Source organism: Aotus nancymaae, unplaced genomic scaffold (assembly GCF_030222135.1).
Source record: "Aotus nancymaae isolate 86718 unplaced genomic scaffold, 86718_ANA_hifiasm-v0.15.2.pri h1tg000065l, whole genome shotgun sequence".
Classification (NCBI taxonomy): Eukaryota; Metazoa; Chordata; class Mammalia; order Primates; family Aotidae; genus Aotus; species Aotus nancymaae.
Genome location: NW_026988480.1, coordinates 349944 through 360725, shown reverse-complemented (window position 1 = coordinate 360725; position 10782 = coordinate 349944). Strand labels below are relative to the sequence as shown.

Genomic DNA, 10782 nt, shown 5'->3' with positions numbered 1-10782 from the left:
GGAGCATGCAGGGGAAGAAGGAGTGGGCGTAACTTAGCACCATGAGCGCCACGTGGGTCTGACCCGACTGTCCCACGCGTGGGCTGAGTGACGCTGGGCAAGTCTGGCACTGTGTCATCTGTGAGGAAGCGGTAGTAACAGTCCCCACTCCCAGAGCTGCTGTGAAAACAAAGGGCCCGTCATAAGGAGAGAGCTCGACAGATGTGGCTGTTCTTACCCAGGGTTCCAAAGGTCTTGCTGGAATCAAAAAGAATGCACGCATAAAAACCCGCCACTAGAACACGGTGCGGCGAGCAACTGCCACATTTTTAAGTGAAGAATCCAACCTTCAGAAGAGTCGCCATTGCTCCTAACCAATGTCACTCTCAAACACAGAGAAATGAAAACAAATGACAATTCCACGGGTCAACACAGAACTGGCTTTTACTAACAAAAATCAAAGAACCTCAAACACTTTTTGTGGACATCAAATTCTTTCCTTCATGTTTTAAAATGATACTATGCATGTACATATTTTTAAAATTTAGACACATTTTAGAGAGCACAATTGTGAACACAAATCCAAGAAACGAATGAGATATCTGGTCTGACTCAACACTTCTTTTAAACTGACTTCTGTCAATCCTCTGTCCTGTGAAGTGCGTCCCGTTTCTCCTTTGCCTGCAGGGACGGAGCTGGAATTACCGTCACCCAGCAGCACATGTGACAGACGTGAGGCAGGGATTAATGCAGAGCCACAGAACAGCACCTCTGTTGACATCCAGTGGATAAGTAAGAAGGCGTCAACCCTGGTGGCTTAAAAAAAAAATCTGTAAACAAAATCTCCTCTACTTATTCCACAGATTTTTAAAATCTTTCCCTCAGTGTGTTAGAAAGACTAGTGTTTTTCAAACATGTGCGTGGATGGACTCACCTGGGGAGACACCTGGACCCCTTGGCCACCCTTGCGGCTGCTCTGCAGACACCTGGCTATGCCATGAGCCGCCGCCTCCTCTGAGAGGGGCCACTCTGGAAGCCCCGTGCTGCCTGTGCTGCCTACTGGCTTCCCTTGAGAAACGGGCAGGCAGGACCTCACTACTGAGCTCTGTGATGTGTTACGTTTTGATGAGGTGGGTGGGGAGGATGGGAACAATGTTATCTGGATGAGACTGGACACCGTGTGAGGTCTTCCGCAAAGCGGCTGCCCTTAGCTTGTTGCCGATAGTATCCTGCCTGCAGGTGTGGGCTGCTGGACTGCCTGTGAAGCCCATCAGCAGGCCCAGGAGGTCAGGTAAAATAGGACCAGGATGATTTATATTCACAGAATTCATCAATCTAACATGAAAGAAAATCATCATGACTCAGGCGCAAGGGTGTCTGCAGCAGAGACTCTCCAGGCATCGTTTGGAAGCTGAATGTCACACATTTAGAATGCTGGCCCCACACATAACCACACACGTACAAAGGAGACTTTTCTCCTAAACTGACGTTTTTCTTTCTCCTTTCTGAGAGGGAGTCGACACAGGCTGGGAAGTGCTCAGAGCGCCCCCTGCAGACAAGGACTGGGCTGTCTAGAGAGTCCTCTTGTCTTTCATGACACAAGCCTTAGCTCACAACTTGAGAAGTACGTAGTCCCAGACCACGTGTTCCATGATGACAGAAAGCCTTCCAAAACCTGAAATCTACACGACAGAATTAATGAGTGTAGGCTAACCCAGCTTACTGCCCACATTTTTTAAAATTAAAAAATGTCAAATTTTAAAATTAAAAAATGTCACACAAATACCATAATGTTGTTGGTTACAACATTATGTCTCTCTTGTCTATAAATGAGGGCTAATACTTTTTATCACCCAAAAGTAGACAAAAAATATGAAATGCATTCATTCCAAATTTAGAATTTGATAACTTTCCAAAAGGTTGCAATAAGTTTAATTGCAGGGACATGAGTCCAGTTGAGTGTCTGTTCATCTATAATAACCCATCTGGAATGTATTTACTCTTCTTATAACACTAACTTATCATATTGATAAACTGAGGTGGAGCCTGTCTTAGTAACAGATACCTGGGGAAATGTTCTGTATCTGCCAGCACTCAGTCGCTGCTGCCTGCAGTGTAGCCACCAAAGGCTTCTTGGGAAAGCTCCCTTTGGGTGCAGAAGTCTCCTCCCCAGGGCTCTGGCTGCCCTGGACTCTACACAAAGCACCTGAAGCCTCTGCTGGGAACAGAGCCCTGACAGAGCTGCAGTGCACCGAGGCTTCTTTAGAACACTAAGGTGAGTGCACAGCCCAAACAGGAAGCGTTCAGCTGTGCATCCCAAACCACCCCAGCAAGCCCCTGCAGACTGGCTGCTCCTGTCCATCCTGGAGTGGTCATTCCCTCATGCTCATCTGGAAGGTGCCACGGAAAAGGCTGACAATGTATTATCACTAGGATAGACCCTAGATCATCTTTCTGATATACAAGATAGACATCACCTGTTCTCTCATTTGTCAATATGGAAGAAATCCCACTTTACACATTTTATATGGAAAAGTGGACACGGCCATACACTCATGCTTGGTCAGCTCCGAGTTCCATGAAGAGAAGGGCCTTCCACTTAAAACAGCTTACACCTGGAGACAACAAACACCAAGAAACATGCAAACACTACAGAGAATCTGGGTGTGAAGAAGTCATATTTTATACTGGTGAGGGCGCTGTTACAAAATGCTGATGGATGGCTTCGGTCGCTCATGCTCTAACAGAGGGGCCTGTGACGGTGTCTGCTTTTTTTCTCTTTCAGGATTCCCAGTTGTTTCTGTGTCAGGCACTAAGCAATCTGGTGGCTTTTGGTCCAAATGGGTATTTTAGTTGTCTTTTTGCACCTTTTAATCCCTCTTCGAAGAGTCAAGTTCAAATGCTGGAAACCGTGATGCCTCTGGTCCCAGGACATCGGAGAGAAAGTGAATAGCGCCAGCCATACCTGCAACGTAAAAGGAGGAGCCTCTTAGGAATGGCACAAGGGTAGTGTCTAAAACAGTGGCTTTTAATCATTTACTTTACCAGGGGCTGCAAGCATCTGGGAAAGGTGCTGAGGACTCTCAAGATGACTTCATTAAAAAAATGAAGATATCCTTTTCCTCGCTATCTTATATTTTAAAAATTGGTTACTGGGCTTTAATCTTGTATCTTGAAACTTTAAGGTGACATCACAGAATCGCTATGAAAGTTATGGATGCTGCTAATTACGATATTCCTACACACAGAGCTTCCCCTCAGAGCCTGTATATGCTCAAAGTTGCATTTTGTCTTCTTTATATTTGAAGAATGTTATTTTTAATAAACCTTAATTTGGTCAAAATCCCCACCCCAAATCATTGCAGTAATTAAGCAGTGGGTTTTCAACTAGACTCACAGCAGCATGGGAAGGGTGTGGGGTGGGGAAGGTGCCAGCCCACCAAGGCCTCCAGGTCTCCTGTCCCCACTCAAATCAGAACAATTTCCCTCTTACAGAGTTTTGCTTATAGTTTTTCTTTTGATGTAAAATTCACGCACAATGAAACACACAAATCCAAAGTGTACTTCTCTGAGTTTTGTCAAATGCATACACTGTGCAAACAAGACCCAATTAAGACCTGGAACGTTCCCACCACTCCAGGAAGTTCTGCGTGCCCCTCTCCAGTCCTCCCGCCCTGTGGTCCCCCCAGAGGTAACTGGCAGCCTGGTCTTGGTCCACCATGGATGAGTCCGGCCTGCTCTGGCACTCTCATGAGTGTGGCCACAGTGTACGGCTCCTGTATCTGGCTCCATCAGGGTTCCTGCGATTCATTCACATTCTATACGTGTTCGTAGTTGGCCCCTTCTTACAGGTGAACAGCACGTCACAAATTGTTTCCCCATTTTTCCTACTCAACGTCATCTGGGTGTTCCAAACCTTCTAAGTTTTTTTTGAAGAGAGGGTTCTAGAAACCTATTTTTAAGAAATTAGAAAACAACTGACCATGAGAAGTAAACAGGGACCCATAACAACCACAGGAAGCCCTACGGCAGGCCCTGTGGGGATGAAGCTGCCTTTCCTGCTTGGGTGTGTGGGCAGCGGACCCGCTGGGTGGCGCACTCACGGCAGGAGTGAGCTCCTTTGGAAGGCGTGCCAGGTGCCAGTGAGCCCTCCCGGTGGTTCCTCCAGCTGCCCAGTTTGCCACAGTGGGCTGCACTGCTAGGCACACAGCCTAATGATCCCTCTGCCCCCTGACGGGAATTTGCTGAGGGTTCTGTCTGGCGGGCACTGGCAAGGCACAGGAGAAGGAGTGACCTATTAACTTCCCGCCTTTAGGGAGCTGCACTGGAGCTCCGGACGTGCTATTATAAACTTGATGAACTCCATTTAGAGTTCAGGCATTCACTCGGTTACATCTGATGCAAATGCACTGCATTGCTATGACAGAGTACTAAAACTTTTATTCTAATAAATACCTTTCCTTATGATTCCTTTCAATATTAAAAAGATCATTTTCTGCAAAAGATCTGACACATGCTCTATTTTCTGCTCATATTTCTAAAATGTGATTTAAAAATATTGCCAATATGAAAACTGAAACAGGACATACCACCACAGACAATGCAGACATCAAGAGGACGGTGAGGGAATACAGCCAACAGCTCACACACATGAATTTCACCACATGTACACAATGAACCCATTTCTCAAAAACTACAAACGATGGCCACTCACCCAATGTGAAATAGGTAACTTCAACAGCCCTACAATTATTTTAAACATTGAATTTGTTTTAAAAGTCCAGAAAAATAAATCTCCAGACCTAGAAGTTTGTACTGGAGAATTCTACCAAACATTTAAGTTACATTGATACCAATTCTTCCACCAATTAACACACAGTATGTCCCAGAAAACAGAAGAGAAGATACTTCTCAATACGATTCATTAGGTCAGTATGACCCTGATGCCAAAACCAGATCAAGACAGCACAAAACAGAATAACTGTAGGTCAATATCCTTCATGAATACAGACGCAGAAACCAGAAAGCACACCCACAGAGAAATCCAACGAATAACTGGGTCTGTTATGGGACTTGGGTCTGCGCTCCTGTCTGACCTTCCCTTTGCTTGTCTGCAGTGGACTCAGGGGAATTCTTGTTGCTTTCACTGACTGTCTATCATTGCTCTTCTTTTCAGAACTTTCTTTAATATTCACACTTGCCATTTTTTCTAATTACTAATATTTCTAATTGCTAATATTATTCACACTTTATATTAAGTATATTCCTCTGAATACACCAATATTAAATACACCACATTACAGATGAAATGCGGAGGAGGAAACTATTTCTTCCATTGCTAACAGCAAGACTTCTATGTTCTATCTGCATAGACACCTCACAAAAGATCTGAGAACACTCGGAAGACATTCACAGGAGCAAAAAACAGGTAAGGTTGAGAGAGCTGACAGAATTTTCAGCAATAAGCTAATTTGCTGACTGTTACTTTACAGTTTGCAAATATTACTTGAGCAGAGCCGGTCCACAAGGACAGGAGGACCAAGTTCACTCGTCCAAACGTTTAAACCATAGCATTTTTCTCCCTCTTACCTTCAAAGAGCGAATAGGGTCTGTCAGGGATGCGGCACCCATGTGCTCCATAATCTAGACACCACTCTGCAAACTGAAAAGAAAGGGATTTCTTTTTAAGACTGGAGTTTCTACTTGGTGAAAAGGCAACAAATGAGAACGCAGTGTCTTCACAGCAATCAGGAAAGTGGGCCCCAGCTGTAGGGCATTCGGCGTGGGCTCCTGCGCCCCCTCTTCCGGGGCTGAGGCTCAGCAAGTCCCCTTGCCTCTGTCTGTCGCTGCGTCAGCTGTAGGTGGGGTCTGCCTTACGGCTGCTGGGAACTCTGAGGTGGGAAATGAATGACTCAATGACACTCCATCTTCCCTGGCACCTGCCTCCTGCCTCTTCAGCTAACGATTCCAGAAACAACTTGAAACGCCTATTCTATCCTAAACAAAAACCTGGCTCTGAAACAGCCCTCAGCAGCAGCCACGGGCTCCCCTGGCCCCAGCTGGGAAACAGGCAGCTTCAGCCCTGGCTGGGGCGCCTCCTCTCACCGCAGCCTCTCCGCCTTCACAGCCCCTCAGCCCTCTCTGCGCTCTCCTCTGAGCTCCGTGACCCTTTCTTCTGAGACCTCTTCACTGGGTGTTTCCCTATTGTTTTAATACACTTTCCTTTTTCGCCTAAGCTAACATAATTTGAAGGGTCATTCGTATGCTATGAATCCTCAGTAATAAACATGAGGAGTATCAAGTTCAGCACATGTAAAATGAAACTCGCTCTGCTTTTACCCTCCCAAGCCGCTCACTCTTAGCTTGTTTGACGGCGCACCTACCCAGTTTTCCAAGTCAGACAACAGGAAGACATTCAGATATTTCCATCTTCTCCACATTGGAAAACATGCTTTAAATTCTGTGGGCTTTACATCCTAGGTGTTTCTAAATGTCTCATCCGTTATCCCAACCAATGCTTTGGTTTATGACTCAACATTTCTTGCATTAATTACTAAACTGCAATTTGGGGAAACCCAAGCCCGCCTCATTCTTCCCACTGGGACCACAGCAATCTTTCTAAAAGAGGAGTCTGAATATGGATTCTAAACGCTTCCATGACCCTGCATCTTCCACATCAGTATCCAATGCTGGCTGACTATTAAAATTACTGGGGGAGCCTGAAAACTATTAGTGCTGAGGCTTCCTCATTTAACTGCTCTACAGTGAGATCCAGGCATGATTAGAAAGCTTCCCAGTGGTACAAGGTTGAGAACTGGCTACAGGGGAGGACTAACTTTCTCTGTCCTCTGCGCACCTGTCTGACTTCACCTTTTGCCACACCTTTCCTTCCTTTTGCATTCCAAAGGCTGAAGTGTCTGCGACGTCAGGAACACACTGAGCTGGTTCACGCTCTGCGGCTCCGCCCAAGCTCTTCTCCTCATCAGAACTGCATTCCACCTCTGCAGGCCACCCCTGCCTGGCCCACCGGAAAAACCCCTCATCTTTAAAAAACTGGCTGTGTCTCAGCCCTCGTGCGGTCCTCTCGCATTGCCCATGTTTGCATAATCATGTCCCATCATCACATCATCAAGGCTGGCCCAGGCCTGCGGAATCTCGCTGTTCCCTGCTCCCTGGCTCCTGTTCTGCCCCATCCCCGTGCTCTGGCCACAGGGCAGTTCGCACAGGCCCTAGGCGCTCACACCTCCTGGCCTTTGGAACAGCAGCATCTTCTCCTTCTCGCATCTTTCCTCATCCCCCTTCGCTTACTTTCAAGCTTTCCTTCAGGTCTTGTGCATTTTCCGGCACACCAACAAGGGGGAGCCCATTCCGCCTGGGCTGAGGAAAGGCTTCTAAAGTAACAGATGTTCGAAAGGGATAAAGAACACATCAGCTGCAGTGCCTCCATCTATCAAGGGCACAGTACACACTTTGGTGCATTTTCTTCCAAACTTTTCTGTGTGCACACAACTATATTTTGTGAAACGTGCAAATAATAAAAATACCAGCAAACGTTTACTAAGTCCTGCTCTGTGCCATTCATCTTGACATGTCCAGTGCACGTTTACTGAGTTTCTACTCGGTGCTATACACTGCTCCAGGTGCTAGTGTAGAGTACTGACCCAGACAAACAAGATCAAGGGGCTTATGTTCTACCAGCCACACTCAAGAAACAAGCAAAAACATGCAACGAGCAACTGGGTGACCACCCACTTTGGGGGTCTCAAAGGTCCCTCTAAGAATGTCACAGTTCTGATCGGCATGGCAAGGAGCCACCTGGCAGGGGAAGAACACTCCTGCAGGGATGGTTAACGACAGGCCCAGCAGAAACAGGAGTGACAGACTCCGTTCTTAGAGGGGTGGCGTGGCTGTAGTGTGGCGGGCTAGGGAGCAAGGTAAGGTGAGGAGACCGGGTGGAGACGCAGACAAGGTCTGAGGGGCACAGGGCTCTGTCAACCCGGCGGAGGAGCGCGGGCTCTGTCTGAGTCGATGGGAAGCCACCGGCGGGTTTTGGCAGATTAGCTCAGCTCTGCTTGGAACACCCTGGGAGGTGGGTCATATTTTTTTTTGTCTGTACAAATGAGGAAACTGAGGCTTGAGGAAGAGAAATGTCCAAACTCATAAACAAATAAATGGCACAGGTGGTAATTCTAGTCAGGCAGTGACTCCAGGACGCATTTTCTTCAGAAGCCATTGACATGTGTGCTCCCCATTCCACAGACAGGGACCCTACGGCCCAGAGAAGCCACGGACAAGGCTGTGCCGGAAGAAAAAGAGGAAGCTACAGAGTTGGGAGAAACAGGCTAAAAGAAGGAACAGGAGCTGCACTTCCGGACTCTGCACACTCGGCTTTGTTCGGAAGCAGTTCCGACAGAGCCGCCCTCACCTTGCAAGCTCGGTAGAGGTACTTCTTATCCTGCGTGAGACGGTAAAGGGACAGGAAGGAGTAGCCGTTGCCAGCAGTCCCGTGGCAGATCCCGTAGCCCTTCCGCAGCAGACCCCGCTGCCAAATCACGTCGCTACACTCCATGGCCTCTTTCAGGTACTTCTCCTCCTTAAAGACCTGGGCAAATTAAAAACAAAGCAATGCTAAGAAGACGGCTTCGATGAAGAGTTTGCAGAATACTTTCCTTTTCTGATTAGAACATGGCATGATGTTAGGAAAACCGAAACGGCACTGGGGGCTAAAACAAAAAACCCACCAGCAACACCGTACATAGAATCTCACAATTTCAGTCCATTAGCCCAGCGGTCTCCAATCTTTCTGGCACTAGGGACTGGTTTCCTGGAACCATTTTCCCACGGACCAGGAAGCGGAGTGAGGATGCTTTCGGGATGAAACTGTTGCACCTCAGATCATCAGGCATTAGTTAGATTGTCATAAGGGGCGTGCAACCTATATCCCTCGCATAAGCAGTTCACGATATGGTTCACTCTCCTATGAAAATCTAACGTGGCTGCTGATCTGACAGGTGGCAGAGCTCAAACGGTAATGAGTGATGGGGAGTGGCCGTGAATACAGACGAAGCTTCGATTGCTCACTGCAGCTCACCTCCTGCTGTGCAGCCCGGTCCCCAACAGGCCGCGAACCAGTACTGGTTCACAGCCTGGGGGGGGCTGTGGACCCCTGCATTAGCCTATCCCCCTTCTCCTCCTTCTGTTTCAAGGTTTTACTAAAGTAATCCTAAAATTTAGTTTCTAAAATTAAAATTAAAGCTGCCATATCTTTTTGGTAAAATGTTTTCCTTCTTTCTTGAGATGTACATCCCACAGCTCTAAAACTTCTGCTCTTGGAGAAGGCAATCGAGAGAGTGAGGCCCTGTCAGCAGGGCAAGAGTGTCCAACACGGTGGTCAGTACACGTCAACAGGACCCGAGGACTTTGCACCACCAGGCTGGCAAGATCCATCTTCACCCATCCCAAGGAAGCTGGCACGAAGCTTTCTGGGGTCCAGGAGCAAATGCTGCTTATATGGTCAGCTGCGGGGACAGGCAGGCTCAGTGAAGGCAAGACATGGCAAGAGGAAGCTGTGAGTTTTCACCTCTTGAGATTCCCTTGTGCGTTTTCTTTTTTCTCCTCACGTGCCAGGTACTGTTTTCCTGATCCTTTCTTCAGAATCTGTTCTTAGTTATCCCTACCTGCTGCACTCATCCCATTCTAGTGCAAATAGGTTTTGGACAATGAATCAGATCCACAAAGGTCATCACTACTTGGGTGGCAGGTCAGGTCTCTCTACTTGTGACTGATGAGCTGGGCACTTAGCTGAGAAGGGCTCTGAGGCTGCAGGAAAAAGGCGGGAGTGGGGGTGAAGAGGGAGACCCAGGCTTCTCAGATCAACTTCCCCTTTGACTATCATGCTGCATTTCAACAGAAGAAAAGGTTGACCGACTGGCGCCTCCGGTTTTACCTTCCTGTAGGTGACAGGCTAGGCCTTGGGGAAACTCTCCAGAAGGCACTATTTGTACTTAAAACAAGATCAAACCAGAAACCTTTTCACATGTGAGTCCTAAACTGTAAACCGGAACCCTTTCATATGTGATTCCTGAAACTGTAAACAGAAACCTTTACACATGTGAGTCCTAAAACTATGAACCTAAGATTCTTCCACGTGTAACATCTAGAGTATAAGCCTATATAAAGGCAGAACCTTCCTTTGTTAGATGAACTGGGTTTTTGACAAATTACTGCCTGGTCTCCTGGCCGAATAAACTCCTCCCTCCTTTATTCAGTGTTCGAGAGATCCGTTTCCCACGGCCACTCCTGCTACAGGAGGACAGGGCACAAACTGTGACCAGTGTCTAGAGACGGCAGAGCAGGAAACAGAGGTGGAGCAAATCACCAGGGCGATTAAATGTTCCCAAAGTTAAGACTGTTAGGGAATCAGAAACAGGGCCCCTTCTGTCAGACACAAAGGCAGCTAAGATGTGGGCTCTGGGGTCAGACAGCCTGAGCTAAAGTCCCTACTGTCACCATTTAACTATGTGACCTTGGATAAGTCACTGAATCTCTATGTCTTAGTTTTCTCAACTATAAAAGGATGACATTCCTTCAGCTCAGTGGCTTGCTGTGAGGATTAAAAGGTGATCACATCCATGGAGCTCCTGGAACAGTGCCCAGCAGGTGGGGAGTGCTGGCTATTGCCCAGCTATGATTGACCATTACTCTTTCCACTTTATCGTGCCAGCACACATACCTCACCCTGTCACTTGCATCTTAAGCCTCTGAAAATGAACTGTAAAGGAAAACCTGTTTTCCCATCCTAAG

General features: G+C 47.3%; 1 protein-coding gene across 2 annotated transcripts in view; it reads right to left on the bottom strand.

The window, feature by feature from the left end:
• Positions 1–405: 405 nt before the first annotated feature.
• LANCL2 (LanC like glutathione S-transferase 2) overlaps positions 406–10782 on the bottom strand; it is a 59212-nt gene continuing 48835 nt past the window's right edge. For both annotated transcript variants that reach the window (XM_012438880.3, XM_012438881.3), the window contains exons 7-9: positions 8405–8581; positions 5569–5641; positions 406–2944 (exon numbers count right to left, since the gene is read on the bottom strand). In XM_012438880.3, coding sequence (XP_012294303.2) covers positions 2850–2944; positions 5569–5641; positions 8405–8581 — 345 coding nt within the window. In that variant the 3' untranslated portion in view covers positions 406–2849. The remainder of the gene's footprint in view (positions 2945–5568; positions 5642–8404; positions 8582–10782) is intronic.